Below are 22,531 nucleotides of genomic sequence, written 5' to 3'. Positions count from 1 at the left end.
TGGATGTACATTCAGTTTTGTGTGTCATTTACACTTTAGATAGTGTATACCATTAGAGCATTTATCTTCATTCTTGAGCTGATATGAAAAGCAAACAAATTTCCCCATTATAAGAATAAAATAGCTTTTTTTGAATCTAAGCTATGAATTTAGTGATCCTATTCGCTCTTTTAGTATATTATGGCGTCTGTGTATTACTGCAATGAAATAGCAGCCATGTCACGGGCTGATTTTCTGTCTTCTGCTGTGACCAATTTGAGAAGGAGGGCTGTTCCATGGCCTTTATCTATTATAAATCGAGGTTTATTATTGCGACCTTCCTTCACTATGGGTGGTCCCCTGAAATCGGCAGTTTTGCAATATTTGAATTTGGATTGCTTCATTTTAAATGGGTCAGTTGAATTTTACATTCAGATATGTTGATTAGTTTTTATATTTTGAATATATTATTACTGGTTTGCCATATCAATCTATAAGCACAAAATAGTATTCACCTTCATCTGAACTTTGAATGAGTTGTAGGACACATAATCAACAATAAGAAATTTTAGTCACTGCCTGGCAACCCAAGTTGAAAACTCATTTTATAAACTTTTTGTTTAATAGCATCTCTTAACAGAGTACTTGCTTGTCAAGCTCTTTGGAGTAGTTCGTATTAAGTGTATGCAATTTTGTTCTCATATCCTCTATTTGTGTAGATAAATGTTAATACAATATGTACAGGAGGATGACTTATTGAATTAGGTTGGTAAACTTCTTTGAATCTGCTTGCCAAAAGAAATTTTATGGAACAATTATTCCACTAGGCTGTGTATTCAAACATTTTTGTTGTTTTTGTTTACATCTCATTGATCTGTTTGTTATTATTTTATAAGCTCTCACCCGAATTTGCATACTGCTTATGTACTTATTGTGGGTTGATAGGATGACTATTTGATCAAGTTTGTCCAAACATTTATTCCTATTTATGTATTACTCCTTAATCGATTAGCAAATATGTCATGGAGCTAACTAACAAAACTAACACTTGAGCGTCAAACCCTAAGTTTAGATGTCTTTGTAATGAATGATGGTTTTGACGGCATCACATATTTTAGTTTTGGTCTGGTAAAATTCTATTGCGTGTTCAGTTATCCTTGCCAAGAACACAATTTAGCATCACTTTTTAGCACGCCTAACTCAAACACCTCATCACCATTGTTGTTCGTTGTTCATTGCATCACATTTTGACCCATTGTGGAGGAAGAAGAGTATTGAATTGTGGGTGTAGCCTGTTTAAGCAAATCACAATTAGGCCATTTTATTAGACAATGCTACGCTCTACACTGCTCAATTTGCTGTTGTCCCTAATATTTATTGTCTCCATACTCGATTACTTCAATGGTTGTGGCCTATAACGTTTTTTAAGCACTGTTGAAGAAAAACAGACGACAAACATATTTTGTGAAGACTGCGAGCATGTTACTATGTTGGGCATGGAACCCCTGCCACTATCCCTACCAATTGGACATCTACATACTAAACGTAGATAATTTCTTCAGATTTAAGACACTAATGTGAAACGTGGGATTGGAACCCCTGCCACTATCCCTACCAATTGGACATCTACATACTAATGTTCATTAAAATCACGAATTATTAGAAGAATGTGAAAGAAACGGAAAGAAACGGTCTTTTTTGACTAAAAAGAAAGTAATTTTGTGAGGAACAGAAATACGAGTATATATTAGGCACTGCGCCTACGTTGAAGCTCTTACCACAAGAACTAAAACTTAGGTGAAGCTCTTTTGACACTGTTTCAATTATTCCTCACTTTCTTTTTTTACTATTGTAATTACCCGGCGTTGTCCGGGTTAGACATATTCAAGAAGATCAAAAAATTCTATGTATGATATCCACAAATAAAATTTATATTGGTATGTGACGAATATCTTAATAAATACACATGAATATAATAAAATAAATCATATTACAATACTTGTAAATTTATAGATACACATAGAGATAAAATTAAAGGGATTTAATAAAAATATTAACACATATTGAATAAAATTAACTTTTTTTAAGTCTTCGGACTCACATAAATCTATATTCGTTATTAAATTAATAAAATTATACAATTGTTATGTTACATAAAATAATATATATCCGGATCTTCAAATTAAAGATTTTTGTTCGATTAGTAGTTTGTGAGTACATGGTTTAGAGTTATTGAACTTCATGAACAACATCGTTAATTATTAGTTTTGAATTATTATAGGATGTGTTTGATAGTCCCATTTTTTTCTAAAAGTCCAAAATATAAAAAAAAATAAACATTTGGAAACAATTTTTAATATACAAAGGAAACTTTAATTTGAAACACGTAAGAAAAGTATGTTGAGATATTATTTAAGCCAAATTAAATATTGGTTTTAAAAAATAGGAAAATATTATAAATATTGCAAATAAACATGAAAGTGACACGTGGCATAAAAAACTTTACTTTATATATATACAATTTATTGATTGATGATGTATCGTATTTAATTTGTTAAGATATTTCTGATACATAAAATATTAGGAATCCAATAAAAAAGCTAAGTAAAATATTTAATAAATAAGATCAAAAATTTGTTGAGATATTCATGCCAAATTAAATATTGAATTTAAATATAATAAAAATATAGCGAATAAATATGGGAGTGACACGTGGCATAAAAACCTTACTTTATATATATACTATTGATTGATCGATTGATTGATATATACTATTGATTGATTTATTGATGATTTATAGTTGAAAGACATCGTATGTAATTTGTTGAGAAATTTCTGTTACATAAAATATTAAATTCAATAAATATTTAATAGATAAGATCAAAAGTTTGTTGAGATATTTATGTCAAATTAAATATTGATTTAATAAATAGAAATATAATAAAAAATATAGCGAATGAACGTGGAAGTCACACGTGGCATGAAAACTTTACTTTATATATATATATATATATATATATATATATATATATATATATATATATATATATATATATATATATATATATATATATATATATATAATATTGATTGATATATACTATTGATTGATATTGCGAATAAATGTAGAAGTGACACGTGACATAAAAAGTCTTATTTTATATATACTATTGATTGATTTTTGTTACATAAATGTTTGGAATTCAATAAACAGATAAGTAAAATATTTAATATATACGATCAAAAGTATACTGAGATATTTATACCAGATTAAATATTGTTTTATTTTATTTTATTTTGATCAAGTAGTCTAATGGTTAAACTTCACACGTTATAATATGGAGAAGTGGGGTGTTTGGAGTTCGAACCCCGACCTTTTCCTATAATATACAATATCCCTACCAACTGAGTTAAGTTCACGGAGAAGTGATACGTGGCATAAAAAACCTTACTTTATATATATTATTGATATTATTTTTTTATGAACCTTTTTTACTCAATTAAAATAGAGTTTACTGTTTTTTAATGGTGGTCGGGGTTTGAACCTCACGAAAATAAATAAAGTATAGTGTTGTAAATTGTTCGAAGGTGGGTAAAAGAAACATCTCTTTTGACTAAGAAACAATATATTTTTATGAGGAAAATTTCAACGGCACATTCACTTATTGAAAAGTTTTGGTACATGTTAAAAAGTTATATGTTGATCCAAAAGTCGTAGTTCAACTGGTAAAATGTTGAAATTGGTAGGTCGAATATCATGATCGGAGTTCGAACTCCGATACCTCCACTTGTGTGTGTGAGTTTATAATGACTTTCTCATTTCGTCTATTTACTAAGAAAAAAAAGTTATATGTTGATTTTATATTTTATAAAATATTATTTAATAAGAAAAAATATCATTTTATCGTTTAGAAACATTACATGTATTTTTTTACATTTTATCATTAAAAAAATATTCAAATTAAATTTTCTTTTGATGAAAGAAAATAGTTGTTTTTTTAAAATAAATTCATTTAGCTTATGAATTTTACATCATTTAAAAAGAAAAATGTTTGTTTGATCGCAAATTTGAAAACATATGAAAGTAGGTAGAAGAGTTTTTTATATTGAGAGAATTAAATAATGTATTTTTTTTTATGTTGTGTGTCTATTTAGATTTTTTTTTTGAGGAAAAAAGTTCATCTAATATTTTTTGAAGGAGAGTCGTGTTGTAATTGTTGGGTTGCAATGATTATTATTTTGTAGTAATTGTGTAGATTTGTTGTTGTTGTTCTTCTTCATCCACCTGTCTTGTCTTCTGACTCGCTCATATCATATTATACAACAAACACAAAAACGAATCCAGATTGATTGATTCTTCTGATTCCCAGAACAGAGTTTCAATTCGAATTCATTGTATTTAATCGATGGCTTCTCATTCTCGCCGCCGCATGTTATTGAAAGTCATCATCCTCGGTGATAGTGGGTATATATATATATATATTCTTCTCCTTTTTCTTTTCAATTTCATCTTACTAAATTGCTTCATTCAATCAATCACATGTTAAAGAGTCGAATAAATTTATTACATTCCATTCAATTGATGTTCGATTCGGTTTTTTTTTATTTGTTTTGCAGGGTTGGCAAAACATCACTCATGAATCAGTATGCATACTGAAAAACTCTCTCCTTATGTTTTGTTTACTACCATTATTATGAATTTTTCGTGAAATGATCAAATATTACTTTTGTGTCTTCTAGGTATGTGAATCGAAAGTTTAGTAACCAGTATAAGGCTACCATTGGTGCTGATTTCCTTACCAAGGAAGTTCAAGTTGAAGACAGGTTGTTCACATTGCAGGTATTTAATCTAAATCACTTTTACTTGCCTCAATACTGTGTTTCATATTAGATATATCACATTTTTTAGGATCTATAAAGCTTGGATACTCTTTAGATAGACAAATTTTAGTAAGTTAGTGGTTATCCTAGACCTTCCTACCAAGGCCAGATACTTAATATGAGACAACACATAAACGGGAAAGTTCTTAAAAACTCGAGATACTATATGTTCAAATAAGTTAACATGAATTTATTGCATACATACACATTACAAATAAATGCATAACATTTGTAAAGACGCCAAAATATCTAATCAATATGTAACAGAATTAGTTGATGCTGATTACAATTTACGACAGTGTAGTGTGCTTGTAACAAAAGAAACACAGACACATAGATTTGTATACCATACTTCTTTTTTCCATTCTCCATGACAAAATATATTCTTTTCCCTATTAACATGTACCACAGATTTGTTTTTCCCCAATTGATGTCAGAATGTTGCCAAGACCATCATCAGTCCTATTTAGAAGCTAATAGTAACTGTGTCATTTTCATCTACCTTGTTCTCACCAGCCACAAAAGCATAGTTTCTAACTTTGGTTCTGCAAGCGACAACTCTACCTGTTCATGAAGTTCACCACCATCTTCAAGTGGGTCATGTAAATATTTACCAATGTTCCACATTCTTGTCTCTCATTTAGTATATCCTTCATCTTTCTTAGACAAAGGTCAAATGTTGGAATGCACGCAAAATTAATCCTGTGCACTTTTGGGTCCATTTTGTTCCTCTGAAAAACAAGGTTTAAGAAGCTATTGGGCAAGTTTTTGGAGCAGTTTTCAAATCACAATGAAGAGATATCCCAAACATATTGCTCAAGAATCTCATGAAAAAAAAATAAAAAATTAATTGAAGGATACTTCCTAGATACATATCTAGGCAGATTGTACCATGACACTTTGTTTTTTGATATATATGCTGTTAGTATCTGACTGTTCTACTGAGTACTTTCTACTGCGCTTGAGATATGATGGCATGGTTGGGTTAAATTCATGTTTCTTTTTGCTGGATAAAAGGATCAATGCTTAAGTTTTTTGTAGACCATTGTATTGATTAAATGGATCTGCTTTCCTAATTCTGTATAAAATATGAAAGGAAGATCAAATGTTTTTTTTTGCTCACAGTTTGCATTGATTTAAGAGAAAATTTTAATTGTATATATCTAAAATAAAGATGTTCTCGTTGTGTACATGCAGATCTGGGATACTGCTGGTCAGGAGAGGTTTCAAAGTCTTGGTGTGGCTTTCTACCGAGGTGCAGATTGCTGTGTCCTTGTTTATGATGTAAATGTCATGAAATCTTTTGAAAACCTTAACCACTGGCGAGAAGAGTTCCTTATTCAGGTGATTTTTATTCTTTGGCTTCTGAGGATCTTAACACAGTTTCTAAAGGGCGGTGATTGATATCACACCTAATTGATTTGATTTTTAGGCTAGTCCATCTGATCCTGAAAACTTCCCATTTGTGGTGTTGGGAAACAAAGTAGATGTTGATGGTGGAAATAGCCGAGTTGTAAGTTATTTATCAGCTCAAATTATTTTTCAGAATTCAATCATATGTAGTTGATAGATTTTCTTCCTCTTGAGGTTAATTCTACATGTCTGCATTTGTTGCTTCTGTTTCAGGTTTCTGAGAAGAAAGCAAAGGCATGGTGTGCTTCCAAGGGGAATATACCATACTTTGAGACCTCTGCAAAGGAGGGTTTTAATGTTGAGGCTGCTTTTGAGTGTATTACCAAAAATGCTCTCAAGAATGAACCTGAAGAAGAATTGTGAGTTTTCATAAATTTTAGTGTTTTTTTATGCACATCGTTAACTGTGGACCATTCAAGAAGTTTTGCTCTTTCAAAAAAATAAAAAATTGTTAGTAGGATTTAGAGTATTAAAGATGGTAGGGGGGAGAAGGAAAAAGATGCAATCTTATTTTAAGATAGAGTGACTTTGATTCACAACTTTGATTTGTTCGTTCATTTTACCACTACGAATGAATGTATAACTTGCTATTTCAATTGGAGCACTAGCTAGTTTCAAGTGATTCTCTTTGAGGAGGATGGTTGGAACACTTCCATAGATATTTTGTTTGATCCCTGGTTGTTGATTATGACAGATACATGCCAGAAACAATTGATGTCGGTGGCGGTGGACGGCAACAGAGGTCAACAGGCTGTGAATGTTGAGAGTTCTTTGCATAGTCAGCTTCACATGCAAGATTGGTGCCAAATTACTGCATCCTTCAAATTGGTGCTACATTCTGCATTTTCAGCAATGAAAAGCCTGGGACAACTTGTCCTTCTTGTATCTCTCTAGTTGCTTAGATGTTCTCCTGTTTGTTTACTTAATGTTACCCTCCTTATTTTTCCTTTTGCCCATATATATGTATCAAGTATTACTTTTTTTAACCAAAAGTTTGAGTATATTACTTGATATTTTTTTTTAGGGCAAAAGTATATTACTTAAAAAGTTTGAGTATATTACTTTATATTTTTTTTAGGACAAGTATATTACTTTAAATTGCACTAGCATGTTTTTTTTTTTTGAAGGATTGTACTAGTATGTTTATTTGTTGACAGTTTTATCATTGTATAAAATTTTAATTAATCTTGTTAATAACGGGTTTAATTTATCAAAAATACCTTTATGTAATTCACGTTAATATAAAAAGACATTAAAAATTATTAAAAGTATTGTCGGCAAGAAAAAACCAACGTTTGAATAGAAAGATATTTTTGGGCAATCGTATATTTTGACTTTTTGGTGAATTGGAGCTTCAGTGTAGCATGCACCCCGTGTATTTATTAATTATTGCACCTGTTTTTATTTGATGGAGTTTGGTATCTACTTGCAGTTGCATTGCATGTATAATAGAAAATATCGAGGTTCACATTTACTTGTATGTCTCACATTTACAAGACTATAATTCTTTACAACAGATCTACACTCATGTCAAAGACATGTGAAAATGAGATAGAGAAATAGGTATGAAAAAGTGGGACTCTTCTTGCAATTCAGTTGATATAATAGAATTCTGCTCTTCACCCTGCACATTCTGCTCTTTTTGAAAATTTATGTTTACTGAAGGTTAATTTTACTAGCGCAAGGGCATTTTTGGCATGGCTGCAGGGCGCGAGCAAAATGTGCAGGGTGAAGAGCAGTATTCGATATAATATACCTAAAAATGGAACCATCCATTATAGAAGTTACGTGCCTTAGAAAAAACAGACATGCATGACATTACAACAGCATATCAGGAGAAAATGGATAGGAAAAGTTGGTAAAAGAAGGAAACATATCGTTTTATATTTCATTTAGTTGTTGTGACAATGAAAATCATTATCAGTACATACAAGTACAGTGAATGTGCCATCATAATGCTTGTATCTTATAGGGGTGGTTTTGTATGAGATTTGAAAGGAAAAATGTTAACCAGTGCACCGGTTCATCACTGCTCAAGCTTTTTGCCATTTTGCAGTGAGCAAACTCTGATAACAATCTAAATTACATCTGAATCACCCAAAAAAGAGGGGGACACGGAAGAATGTTTGAAAATGCTCAAGCAAGGCATCCTGATATATATTTTTCCATAATGTTTCCTTTCTAAAGGTTAACTACTTTTCTCCCAAAACATTGATTTGTTCTATAGCTCATCTTTGGCGACTTGATCCTTGACTTTAACGTGTTTGTTGATGGATGCAGCCAATTCTTTCAAACTAGATTTCGTAGAAAGCTTGATCTGCATTAAACAAGCGTTTCGTTATAGAAGCGAGGTAATTTTGTAAAAGAAAAATTATATCACCAAAATCAGGGTGCCGTTGAGTAATTACCGGATTTGTCTTATCATTTGCTTTGTAAAGTAAAAGTGTGGGAAAATCATTCACCTGAAATATTAGGAAAGGTAAAATTAACCTTCAGTAAACATAAATTTTGATCATATTAGTGATGAATATTATTCAGTGTTTTGTTTACCATTAAATAAAAAAAGGTGAGACAACTTTGTTATAACACTTACTTGCAGTTTTGGATGTTCATTTGCTGAAGCATCTATCCTTGCAAATATTAGATTGCTTGAACTTTTGTAGTGCTTTGCCAACTTCTCTACTTGCTTGCTTGTGTCCTCACAGTTGAAACACCAAGGTGTGAATACCTGTTTTACGTAATGATTCACGAGCCACGAGTTACAATCAACCAAGGCATAAGCAAATAAGCAATATGACAGGGTTTCTTTCGCATAGTAAAATGCTCTTATTGAATTCTTTGAAATAGTAGACATCTCCAAATTAATACATGACGGAATTTGGACACATGTGTCATTGCTTGGGTTTCTATCACATAGCAAAATGCTCTTCTTATTGAATTCTGTGAAATAGTAAAGTCTATCATTTTATCCATAAAAAAATTAGTGCAAATTGGCATTTTTTAGAAAACGATGAGTTCTTCAATGATGAAGGCATTTTTCCCCTCCCTCTTTAAATAAGTATGAACATGACACATAAAAGAGATATAGAAGAGATAAAACTTCACAAACCTCTAAAACCACATCCTTCTTGCTGTTCAAAATTTCTTCGTCAAATGTTTTCCCAACAACAACTTGGACAATAGCTTCAGTCTGCAAGTTAGAATGCCATTATCATTAATTGAAGACGACTTTGAATTAAGTTTCAGGACAAAATATATAACTTCGAAATCACTTTGGTCTATTATATTATTATAGATAACTAATTAACTAACTATATGTATAAAAGAATAAATGTGACACATTTTACATATAAATCAATTTATTCACTTAAATCGAAAGGCTTATAAAGGACTGCATACGAAAATGACTGCCCAACTGATGTTCTTGAATTGTCAAACACTATAGTAGGACAGACACCTTGGATGCATAGGAAAATCATGCAGAAAAAATGTCATATGGTTCTCACATTATCTGGTATTGGCTGCGACTTGAAGTAAGTCAGCAAAGAACCTTGCACAAGTTTACTGCAGAACTCCTGCAGAAGTCCAAGTTAACATTAATTAGTTTCCTTCAGCAGGTTACACTCAAAGAGTAATTAATATGAACAGAAGATAATACTTCAATATTGCTTCGTGTTGGTTTTGACTCCAATAGAAATTTTGAGCTCATTCCATTATCAAATGCAGCTACCTATTTGGCACACCAAGAAATAATTTGTATAAGTTTCCACAGCTATCTAGATTGATAAACAATCCAAAACAAGTCATTGTTATTAACTTGAAAACTAACCACAGTATTTGTTGATTCTTCAAGTCCAAACATTGTCAGGAAGGGCTTTGCAAGGTTCTCGTCGTTAATATCCACATATATAAACATTATCTGCATTTGAAGGAAAAATTTAGAGCAGAAAATTGCACAACGGTTTCGAGACCCCAAATACAGGTCAAAGTAATTACCTTCGACTTGAATGTTCTTGCTACTTCTTGAAGTGAATCAAGAAGATTCTTGAAGTCATCAGTGTTCGCAAAGACAAAAACCTAGGGAATAACAGATAATTAACTTTGGTTATTCTTAAGCTAGAACAGAAACATAAATGATCAAATAAGTTTAAGTTATCAACAGCAAAGCATACAGGGGCAATCAACATGTGGCAAAAACACGCAAAAGACAGAATAGGAACAGAACCGTACACCATTGCATATCCAACTATAAATCAAACTTGGAGATAATAGTGACCTGATGCTTGGCTGGGCTTGAGTAGACACTGACAGAATTCATTTCAGTGAGTTGTGTAACTAACGGAAATTTGTTGTAGCTTAAAAACTCCATTATTTTATCCAACCTGAAAGCTCCATCTGCATAACCAATAAAGTTTTGCCTATTTCCTTAGTATGACCTCACTACTTGGTGTCGATGTTTGGAGAAAAACAAGTGAAAGGAAAAAAAATTCATGGCGGGGCATAAACAAGCCAATAATTGATACGGTAAAATTTTAACTGATTAACTAAATTTTAATTGATAAATGCGAATTTATTACCCAGCTCAAGTTAATAGAAAAAACAGGAATTTCAAGTTAGTTCTTTTTAAGTTTTCACATAGTTCTGATTTGCATAAATATAATGCATTAGGATGAATTGAGCATCTGTTTTACTATATCTTTTAAAGTTACAATCACTGTAAGTGATATCAGTATCTGTTCAAATTTTATCTTTTAATGTCAAATACAAGAATAAATTGAGCATATGGATAGAAGCAAATCACAGACTCACCATAAGCTGTATATCTTTCAGGTTCGCTCTTAACGATCCCGAGAAAATTACCAGTAGGCTTGATATCTGGATAAAGAACTTGGGCAAGCTCTACCTTACTCACATCAACGAACTGGGTTTCATTATCGGACTTTGCAGCACTCACAAATTCTTCATATTCAGGGCCCTGGCATATTTTAATAAAACATGCTATAATACCACAATACCAAATCCAGAATAATGAAATTTTCAAATTCAGTCATTCTTAAAAATGACTCTTTAAAAGCATCACCAAATATGCCAAATTACTTTGTTAATTGATCAACACCACAACTCCCAATCACGTGACCTCATGTCAACCTGGTGCCTCTAGAATACATTATGAGATGATTTTACTTGCCTCAAATTTATCAAAGCGGCCAATGAGAAAAGTGTGATACTTTTTCAGAAATTCCTCTGCTGCTTTCTCTGTACTTATCCGAATAACAGGTGTACCGGTCCTTTTTCTTGCCCATATAACTATATCATCCCTGGAACCATCACAAAACTCCTCAACATATAAACATTTCAGGTGATTCAAGCAATTCATTTCTAAATAGTGCAACATTTATCGGCGCGATGAGGTCATCATTTGGGATAACAAGTAGGGTTACAAAACCACGTCTGCTACCACAATCCAGGGTGGACATCCAGGTTTATGATGTCTCTATAACCACACCGCGACAAGGATTAAGGTTGCATCAGCTACATTTTGACTACAATTCTCCACAATATCAAAGACACAATGTGACCGCAATTTAAAACTTTGATAACATGGCATCATGAAAACAAATCAATGTACAATAAGAAAGTCTCTATAATACATAAACCAACACCAAGCACGGACTAATAGCAGAAATCACAGTTATAAAAAATGTAGAGCTGCAAGCACTCCTTGGACACCAAAGTGCGTTACAAAAATACCTTAACATATAAACATTCCAAGTTATTCAAGGCAATTTATTTGATAAATAGTTCAACAGTTATCGGTGCCTTGAGTTCATCATTTCAAAAAAACAAGTAGGGTTTCAAAACAAGGTCTGCAACCACAATTCAGGACACAAACATCAAGGTTTTTGATGTCTCAAAAACCGCATCACAACAACAATTAAGACTGCATCAGCCACATTTTAACTGCAATTCTCCACAATATCGAGAATCGCAACGCAACAACAATTTAAAATTTGATAACAGGTGCATCGTGAAAACAAATCAATGTACCATAAACAAGTCTCTAGAATGCATAAACCCAAACTGAGCACGTACTATTAGCAGAAAACATGGTAATAACAAATGTAGAATTGAAAGCACTTCTTGGACGTCAAGGTGCATCACAGAAACTGTTAGGACTTAGAATAAAGGAGAGTTTGTCAGGATTGAAATTAAGAAATTAATTAGGGGTTAGTTAGTTGTTAAGTTTTTTAAATTTTCTGTTTTAATTGCTGTTAATCCTATGGCCCGTAAATAGGACTAACCTCCCATTAGGAGGATCAGGAATCCATTTTATGAAAGTTGTAAACCTTTGTATCTTAATTGTTGTTTTGAGTGCAAGGTTGTCTTCTTCATTATAAACCTTTTGTATCTTCTCTTTCAATCCTATTATCACATTCAACTGTTAGTAAGAGAAAGATATTGAAAGAATTCTTCTTTTCTCAATTTCGTTGATCAATCTTTATTCTAGTTAGAATCATTCTCTTGTTTATTCAAATCTGCTCAGTTTTGAGAATTCTTTCCATATATCAAAAGAAAGGTTCCTAACAAAACCACATCAACATATAAATATTTCAAGTGATCCAGGCAATTTATTTGAAAAGTAGTTCAACATTTATCAGTGTCTTAAGGTCCACAATTCAAGACGAGACATCAATGTTTTTGATGTCTCAACAACAGCATCACAATATCAATTAAGGATGCATCAACAACATTTTGACTGCAACTCTCTAAAATATCGAGCATCACAATACGACAGCAATTTAAAAATTTAATAACAAGGGCATCATGAAAACAAATCAATGTACAATAAACAAGTCTCTATAAACAACAACAACAACAACCAAGCCTTATCAAACTAAGTTGGGTCAGCTACATGGATCAAATGCCGTCATAATGTTCTATAATACATCATATCCTTATCCAACTCATTAATCTCTAGATCCTTCTTAATAGTTTCTCTTATAGTTTGTTTAGGTCTTCCTCTGCGTCTACTGATTTGATTACTCTCCATCTGATCTACTCTCCTAACTACATAATCCACATGTTTTCTCTGTACATGCCCAAATCACCTAAGCCTAGTTTCCACATATTTTTTACTATAGGTGATACCCCAACTCTCTCTCTCTCTAATGTTGTCATTTCTTATCCTATCCCGTCAAGTAAACCAAAAAATTCTAATAAATAAACTAACACAAAGCACATACTAGCAGTAATAGAAACCATGGGAATAAATAATGTAGGATTGAAAGTAATGATCTATAGACAAACCCAACAAGTTGAATAAAGTAAAGTGAGAGTTCTTACGCCGTGAAACCGCCAGAATAAGGTTGAGAAGTCCCATTAACAAAAAGAAGCAAAGTAGGGTAGCCTTTAATCCCAAGAAAAGAAGCAGCTTTAGTAAACCTATCACCATCCAACTTAGCCAAAACAAGAGAATTTCCAAACTCTTTCAAAGAATTAGCAGCTTCAGCAAAATGAGGCATAAGTTCAGCACTTCTTGAACACCAAGGTGCATAACCAAGAACAAGAACAAACTCATACCCATTAACAATTCTCTCTGTGTTTTCATTATTGAGTTCATGAACAATCCTTTGTGCTTTGGTTAAAACCTCTGCTTCAGATGATTTCACACCATCATGTTCCTTTTCTCGCTCTAATTCATCGTCTAATGCTAATAGTTCATCAAATTCATCAACTTCGGAACATTGTGTAACAACGTGGTTGAAACTGAGTAATAAGAAAAGGGTTAGAAGGAAATTGATGGATTTTGACATTGTGAGATTGAGATCTGATGGGGTTTGTGAAAAGATTAAAACTTTGGTTAAGATTTGATTATTAATGTGAGTTAGTATGAACTGAACTTATGAAATGAAACAATGAAACTGATTTAAAAGGGTAAAGTTTTAGACAGACAACTATGATCACGCCTAAATTTTAGGGTCCCATGTTAACAAGATTTGAGGAGAGTGATTGTATTCACAATTGTTGACCCATATGTTTTTGTTATTAAGAAAAATAAATGCTTCATTTTTTAATTTGAATAAATACATAAATTAGTCTTCCCATACATACAAAAACCATAACTTTAAAAAAATTCAATTATTAAATTAGTCTTTGTTGATGAATGATTCAAATGAAGGTTGTAGGTTTAACTTTTAAATCTTATAAATTCATAACGTTTTGTGAAGGACGGTTTTGTTAATTTGTTTTGAGAGTTAATTTTGTTATATTAAGTTTTAACTTATTTGTATTTGGGTTAGAGACTCCATGTAAAAATCTTAGGAGAGGGAAATGTGAGAGAGTAACTTGAGTGTAATTCATTATTCATTCTAGGGATAATAGTGTTTTACCCCCTTGTAATATAGGTCATTTTCGGTTTTATCCCCTGTAAAATATTTTTTTTGGATTTCGTCCTTGTAATTTGAATATTTTTGGTTTTGGACCTTCATGAATTTTGACTGTACAAAATCGAAGATATAACAGGGGGGTAAATCGAAATTTGCTCAAATTAACAGGGGGTAAATCGAAATTTGCTCAAATTATAAGGGGGTAAACCTAAATTTTCTCAAACTACAGGGGTGAAATTTTTCATGAAGGTCCAAAACCAAAAAATCTTCGTATTACAAGGATGAAATTCAAAAAAATTATTTTACAAGGGGGAAAACCAGAAATAACCTAAATTACAGGGAGTTAAAGCACTATTAACCCTTCATTCTAAACACTTTGAGAGTGAAGTTCATAAGGATTAGAGAAGAGATAAAATTCAAAGAAAGCGCATCTGTGCATGATTTCTCAGTTGTGTAATTTTCTTATATCATAGTGGATCATTCAAGTTGCCTAGACATTGGGGTTCATCTATGGAATGGGTAACCAAATTTTTTGTGTTGTTGCAATTTTTTTTATTTTTATTTCTTGTGTTTTATGCATTCAATTGGTTCTCGATCAATTAGATTGTATTGATACCGTTCTTCATCGAATTTTAACGTAGTTTCAACTGCGAATCACGATCTAACAATCTTTTATATGAATTAAAATGTCTCTCCAAAATGTTCAAAAAAGATTAGTTTAACTCAAATTACTTGCTTTTTAGTTATGAGTGGAGAATGGTCGGTTCTGGTCGGATTCAGAAAATAAAATCTCATTGTGACCAAAATTATAGTTGGTTAATGTGATCTCAATTCCGACTGTTTGAAGTGTCGGATTTGGTTGGTGACAGATTATTCGGTTTTCCGATTGCAAATGTGGGTTAGTACTAGTTGTTGAAGTTGGTTTTCAAGTTCCTTGTAGTTTGTTTCTAGTCCCACATTGCTCAGGTTCCCAGATCGTTGAGTGTAGAAATATGCTTGAGTACCCTCATCCATTGAGCTAGCTGTTGGGATGAGATCAAAGCTCATTAAACATGGTATCAGAGTCGGGTTAAGGATTGCAGTGTGGGAGTTGGATTCAGGCCCACATTAGACGTGAGGGTGGGTGTTGAAGTTGGTTTTGAAGTTCCTTGTAGTTTGTTTCTAGTCCCACATTGTTCAGGATTCCCGGACTGTTGAGTGTATAAATATGTTTGAGTATCCTCATTCTTTGAGCTAGCTTTTGGATAAGATCCAAGCACATTTAACACTAGTATGATCTCATTAGCATTTTTTATTATTTAGGTAAATCACTTGATTCTATTATTAATGATCATTTTATGAGCTATAAATAGACATCGGTTACCAATTATCTTTTGTGTGAACGCCTCAAATTTCACTTTATGGTTTGTTTGTTTTTAGGTTCACTCTCGACCGTTGTCATCCAAGGATGTTGGGCTCACTTACATCAATTTACAACTTACATGCATTTATTTGCACAACACTCACATGAGTAAAATACAGAATGATTCAAAAACTTCTCTTGCAAATGGACTTCCTCAATCTCAAAAACTTTAAATTATACAATTTTAAGTTACAATCTCAAGATACATGAACTTTCACAAAATGAACAAATCAATCATATCACTCATATGTGCATGAATTCTTCTTGAATTTAATAGGTTTTGTTCCAGCAGAATTGATAACTAAAGGACAAGTGATTTCCTTATGATGCCTTGTCCTCACCAGTTTCCCCACCACATCTCCTCGCGATCGGATTTCAAACTTCAACACAAGTGCTACTTCAACGCTTCCGGTTTGTGAAACTGTTATGGTTGATCCAGCTCCATAAAGGGGAATTTTATTACCTTCCAAGTTCACTGATACAATACGGTGACTCTTTCTTGGCTGATAGTGTTTCTTCAACTGCAACAAGTTAATTAATTCAACAGAAACATGTTACTTGCATGCCAAGAAAAATATTACTTGAATTAATCAATGTAGATCTTAGTACTTGATACATTTTCAATGTCAATATTTAATTTAATGTTAAGAATGATCTTACCTCACCGGTTGCGATACTGATATCTGAGTAAACAAGATTGATCGGTGAAGTGTGGACATGGATGCCAAAAAATGTAGCAGGGTTGTATATGTTCATGTGCAAAGTGCTATTAATTGTCAGAATTTTTGTTGGGACTCCTGTGTGGTCTGTACCCTCCCAAACATATAGATTATGTACTGCCAAACTCTGCATTATTAATTAATAATCACAATGTCAAACAATACTACTACCATTTTCTTTTTGGTACAAAGTGGAGTATATTATATATGTATTGAAATACAGATATACTACAATATTATTATTAAATTTATGGTATAGTAACCAACCATATCCCATGTGCTAATGCTAACTTGTATTAAAATTGAGTTTCTGGACTAAATATAGAAACATACAGGTTCGGAATAATAAATGAATAAAATAACAAACTTGTTATTGCCAATTTATAGAAACAACACAGTTATTTTGAAGTTGAAAAGCCAACTGGACTTTCAACTTTCAAGGATAGAGAACTCTCTGCCAGTGTTAATACCCACCAACTATAATGGATTATGGATGCATGGTAGGTGCAAATGGAAGAAAAGTCATCAAACAGATTATGAATTAGCATTTATGTGTACTCTTGATGCCTTCTTCAGAAAGATGGTCCACAAAGAAAAGTTACAACTGTTTAGTAGAACTTATATAAACAGCTTAAGCTTAATGTATAAAGGCTTATGTATAAACTATTTTTTATAATAAAAGATATATAGAATGAAGTCAAACTGATTTTATAAAAGTTATAAACTGTTTTCATAAATTATCCCAAGAGAGCTTGTTGAAATAAGTTAAAAGCAACTTATGAACATGTCATAAGCTGTTTTTATAAGTTTTACTAAACAGTGTCTTATATGTAGATAAACTCAAATATGTCACTACAAAGAGAGACTTAAGAATAATAAAATTGGTTACCTTGACAGTAACTTCTGCCTTGAAAGGCCTGCTAGCACCCCAAATGATCAAGCAAAACACAGTAAAAACAACCAGAAAAGTAAACACAGCAATCAAAGCTTGAAATCTTCTAGCAAAAGACATATCCTCGAATTCACGATAAGAACCTTCTTCAAGAATAACACCACACTCAGGCCACCCTTTATCATTCCTCTTTCTACTACCTTTCCTTCCTGAAGATGACCTAAAAATCCCCGAAAACCGACTAGCAGAAGAGTTTCTCGAGTGGCGGCCAAAAGAAGGATGTGAAGGAGACTCCATAGGACTGTTTGATATTGGAGTAGCTTGCATGGAAGATGACTTGTCTCCATCATGTGAATCTCTTGAAGGACTTTGTACATAGTATACAGGTCTCTTTGGAGATCTTGATGGTGAAGATGGAGCTAAACTAGTTATATCAGATTCTGATTTTGCAGAAAGCATAGTTACTTATGTATATTAATATCAATTTCAAGTGTCACTTACACACACGCACACACTTGAAGTTTGTACATATGCAAATGCAATATTATAGAGAGCTTAATAGTAACTAGTACTAGAAAACAATATTGAGAACTTGTGTTACTGAATTCATGAAACTAAGCAGTGTATATGTATGCATGTGTTAAGTGTATATCAGCAAAAGTGAACAAGTAGCAAGAAACTCTCAAAGAAATGGAAATAAATGAGATAATGGTTTTTGAATAGATATGATATGATGAGTTTGTTTGCACTTTGCAAGGAAATGGAAGTAAAGAGAATAAATGCAGAAGTGCTAGTGCTTTGAAATTAAAAGGGTGAGTAAAGTAAGTGAATGAAAGGCTTGGAACAAAACATAAAGGCTTTTGAACCAAACATCACTGGCTGCTGAAAGTGTCGGCAGCTTGTTTTATTATATATATTTCAAATAAAAATGGTAAAGAAGTTTATTATGTAAATGTTGTCCTTTTTTTCTATGTGGGGCACTTAGCCACTTCAAGGGGTTTCAATTATATGAGTTGGTAAATTTACCTAATTAGGTTCCAAGTTGGCAAGTCCTCTTGTTTTTTTTGTCTGGTCCTGCAAATTGGAGTGTCTGTATGTGTATTGGGTTATGTTATTTAAACAACTATTTTAGAATAATTTATGCAGCAACTGAAAATATACAACAAAAAAATGGAGTTGTTGACACGAAAATTAGAGCGAGAGAAAATAAGAACATAATAAAAATATAAAGATAAAGTTATCTTAAAATGGTGTATAAATATTATTTGTCATGTGTATATTAGGTACGCTTTATAATTTATTTGTGACATATGTTTATGTTGGATTAAGTATAGTGATAATGTCATTGCGAGCTTAGCTCAGTTGGTAAGGACAATACATAATATATGTAAGGTATGATGTTCGAATTCTGAAGAAAAAAAAAATAAAGTAAGTGATAATAACAAATGAAAACAACCACATTGGTAGTTCAAGAATGAGAATCAATTAAAAAAGTAGTTCAAGAAGGTGAGAGCTTAAAGACAACATGACTTATGAATTTAATTTACTATATGCAATGACTTATTTAAAAAGTATACAATGATAGTTGTTTGTCTAACCGACATTTTCTACGAGATATTTTCATACCCGTGATAAAATATTATATAATTAATACTATAAAAAAATTGATAATAGAGCTCATGGAAGATTACATAAGTAGTGGAAATACAGAAGAAGAAAAACAAAAGAACCAAGAAAGAAACGGACTATACTCTCTAAAACATTCTAGTAGCATCAGCCAAGATGAAACAAGAAACAGTTAAACGTGACATGAATTAATAAGAGTGAAAATCTTATTTATAGAGACACTAAATTTAGAAAAGGTTAAAATATGCTTTTACTTTTTTTTTTTAAATATAGCTAGTTTGGATTTTGGTCCTTGGTAAAAAAAAATTGAATTTCATTCCTGCAAAATTTTTTGTTTTTTAAAATAGTCTCTGGATCTACTTTCTTGCTGATTTGTCTCATTGTTGCCTACGTAGCAGATGCTGACTATGTAAAGTTGGCCACATGTCATCCAGTGGCAATTATGTTATTTAACATATTTAAAAAACTAAATAATATATTTTAAAATTTTTAAAAAATAAATTAATTTTAATTAATTAAAATATGGGTTATCTTTCATTCTCTTCCATCCTTTTCTTCCTCCTCTTCCCGACAGAACCTTTATATTTTTTTCACTTAGGAAAAATTATCTAACTCAATCTCAGACTTGTAAAAATTAATTTTATGGATTTTATAAGATTTTAAGGGACTAAAAAACACTCTAACACATTATTCTCAATATACATTTTTTATTTGTTAAAAATGTTATTACCACAAAATTCAATTGTACATATTTAAAATTATGCCAGCACTTACAAATCTTTAAAAAAATATATTGTGTTAGCCATTACAAATCGGTCGAGTTACACGAGTTTACCGAGTGTTAACTCAGTCAAACTCGTTAAACCTTCCAATTTTACCAGAAACCGATTTTACCTCAGAGTTAACACTCGATTTGCGGAACATTGATTATGACATACTCTCTATCATAATATTCTCAATACAATTTTTTATTTTTTTTTATGAGATAGAGAGAGGGGGATGAGAGATGAGAGAGAGAGAGAGAGAGAGAGTGGAGAGATAGATAAAAATCTCAAAATCTCATAGAATCATAGTTAAACCACAAGACTTTTTCATAATTAAAAAATCTTTTAAAATCTCATAGAATCATAATCCAATACATTCCCCTTAAACTCATAATCTCAAAATCATGATAAAAAATCAGAATCCCTTCCAATTTCAGTAAGAAAAAAAAAAAATCAGAATCCCACTTCAATAATTTGGAATTGGATGCTTCGTGAATTTGTCACCGGCACTATCAAGCAGCACGATTCCGTTGACGTTAACGATGAAGTTGGAATTTGGAACAACAACAACACCAGCAAATTTGAAGTAACAACAACAACAACAAATTTGAAACATCAACAACAACAACAAATTGGAATGACGAGATCTGCACTCTCCACTACTCCTAATGCCCCCTCATCCTCGCGTTTGGATTCTAGACCGTCACCGTACCGATGGGGAACCAGAGGGAGTGGTGAAGAAGATTTTTTTTCTTATGGGTTTCAAGTTACTGTTTCGATGTTGTTCTTTCAGTACAGGTGTTGTAATTTGATGTTGTTGGGCTATGAATAAAAAGGGAAAATGTTGATGTTAATGTTGGATTTGCTACAATTTATGAGCTTCATTTTTCTTTTATCAAAACAACAAGAGGATAAGAGAAGAATTTTTGGGGCTCATTTTTTATGGCTTTCAATGAGAAGATGAACATGATAAAATGAAGATGAGGAAGGAAGAAGAAAGAAGAGGTGTGTGCATCACGTGAGAAGAAGAAAACCAAATAAAAGAAATTATTATAAAAATATTTTTCAGATTTATTAATTTATTTAATATTTATTTAATTCCTTTAAATTCCACATGTATAAGTTGGTACAATCGTCAAGTGACACTTAAGCAAAAATCTGCCAAATCAGCAAGAAAGTGGATCCAAAGACTATTTTAAAAAACAAAATTTTGCAGGGATTAAATTCAATTTTTTTTTTTACTAGGGACCAAAACTCAAATTTGCTATATTTGCAGGGACGAAAAACATATTTTAACCTTTAGAAAAAAAATGATATTTGTACGATCATTTTGAAACAATTTTGAGATAGTTTTTTCTTCCCTATTCATTTGAAAAAGAAAAAAAAAATAGAGAGAAAGAGGGAGTAAAAACTTAATGAAAATTTGAGAGTTGTCCTAAAAAGTTGTCATAATTTGGTCGTAGGAATATCATTTCCTAATCTATCAAATGTTTCAACAAGTTGTCATAAAACAAGAGGATTGGTGGGGCTGGCATGTGGTGCGGTTATCATGCATAAGGAAATCCTTATGCACCGTGCATAAATCCCAGCCCATTATCCGGTAGTCCAACACAATTGCTTCCTACACCCCTCCAAAGGAAACCAAACGCAGGACCAAACAAAACGAACCAAACGCGGAAACAAATTGAATCATCATTGTCGTTCATCATCATCACCATCGGAATCTTCAATCTCATCATCAACACCGTCGTTCATCATGATCACCGTCATTCTCCATCATCATCATCGTACCGAAATCATCATCATCATCACCACCGTCATTCATCATCATCACCGTCAACCAAAATTGTATATGTTAGTTGGAAATGGTTTGAGAATGTTGATTTGGTTCAATGACAGTCACAAATGTCCTTATTATAGTATATGTTTTGTATAAAATTATGCCAAAATCATTTTGCTGTGGAAATGGTTTATGTGAGTTGTACTCCAAAACTATTAGATGTACTTAATGGTTTTCAACAGGTGAAAAAAAACTAAGGACCTAGAGCCATTTTCATCATTCAGTTTTGGACTGACACAATTGGAGGAGGAGAAAAGAAATGGTTTATGTGAGTTGTACTCCAAAACCATTTTGTTGTGGAAATGATTTATGTGAGTTGTACTCCAAAACCACCAAAATCTCCACCGGCGGTGTCTTCTTCTGGAATAGTAAATTCATTTTTCAACAATTTATTTTTTGAGTTTTCACTACAAAGCCACCAAAATCACTAAGCTCAAACACTGTTTCGATCCATCAAGAATCGAACTGATCAAAGAGAAGGAGGTAGAAAGTTTTTATGTTCATATCTTAATCGTTAGATCTACGCTTGTTTACTGTTTGTCATTGAAAAACAATTTCGAAAATGAGAAGTAGGAAGAAAAGGATTGTTGAATATATAATTTGTTTTTGAAACGACGGAGTTTTGAGT

General features: G+C 32.1%; 3 protein-coding genes across 3 annotated transcripts; 1 reads left to right on the top strand and 2 right to left on the bottom strand.

The window, feature by feature from the left end:
• Positions 1 to 4,138: 4,138 nt before the first annotated feature.
• LOC11434770 (ras-related protein Rab7) lies at positions 4,139 to 7,399 on the top strand. The gene is made up of 7 exons (XM_003597704.4): positions 4,139 to 4,444; positions 4,597 to 4,623; positions 4,720 to 4,819; positions 6,058 to 6,204; positions 6,293 to 6,373; positions 6,487 to 6,632; positions 6,968 to 7,399. The coding sequence occupies exons 1-7, from the start codon at positions 4,386 to 4,388 to the stop codon at positions 7,035 to 7,037; spliced, it is 630 nt and encodes a 209-aa protein (XP_003597752.1). The 5' UTR covers positions 4,139 to 4,385; the 3' UTR covers positions 7,038 to 7,399.
• Positions 7,400 to 8,128: 729 nt separating this feature from the next.
• LOC11436358 (protein disulfide isomerase-like 1-6) lies at positions 8,129 to 14,293 on the bottom strand. Its single transcript, XM_003597703.4, has 12 exons — positions 13,618 to 14,293; positions 11,462 to 11,591; positions 11,083 to 11,248; positions 10,550 to 10,668; positions 10,270 to 10,350; positions 10,103 to 10,192; positions 9,932 to 10,003; positions 9,780 to 9,848; positions 9,383 to 9,463; positions 8,867 to 9,001; positions 8,682 to 8,735; positions 8,129 to 8,590 (listed from the first exon to the last, which is right to left on the bottom strand). The coding sequence occupies exons 1-12, from the start codon at positions 14,085 to 14,087 to the stop codon at positions 8,495 to 8,497; spliced, it is 1,563 nt and encodes a 520-aa protein (XP_003597751.1). The 5' UTR covers positions 14,088 to 14,293; the 3' UTR covers positions 8,129 to 8,494.
• A 1,874-nt stretch (positions 14,294 to 16,167) lies between these two features.
• On the bottom strand, positions 16,168 to 18,582 carry LOC11434769 (uncharacterized). The gene is made up of 3 exons (XM_003597702.4): positions 17,671 to 18,582; positions 16,723 to 16,908; positions 16,168 to 16,583 (listed from the first exon to the last, which is right to left on the bottom strand). The coding sequence occupies exons 1-3, from the start codon at positions 18,130 to 18,132 to the stop codon at positions 16,302 to 16,304; spliced, it is 930 nt and encodes a 309-aa protein (XP_003597750.1). The 5' UTR covers positions 18,133 to 18,582; the 3' UTR covers positions 16,168 to 16,301.
• Between the last annotated feature and the right edge of the window lie 3,949 nt (positions 18,583 to 22,531).

This window comes from Medicago truncatula, chromosome 2 (assembly GCF_003473485.1).
Source record: "Medicago truncatula cultivar Jemalong A17 chromosome 2, MtrunA17r5.0-ANR, whole genome shotgun sequence".
In the NCBI taxonomy this organism is placed as follows: Eukaryota; Viridiplantae; Streptophyta; class Magnoliopsida; order Fabales; family Fabaceae; genus Medicago; species Medicago truncatula.
Note: the sequence above shows the minus strand (reverse complement) of the source record. Positions and strands in the feature narration are given on the sequence as shown.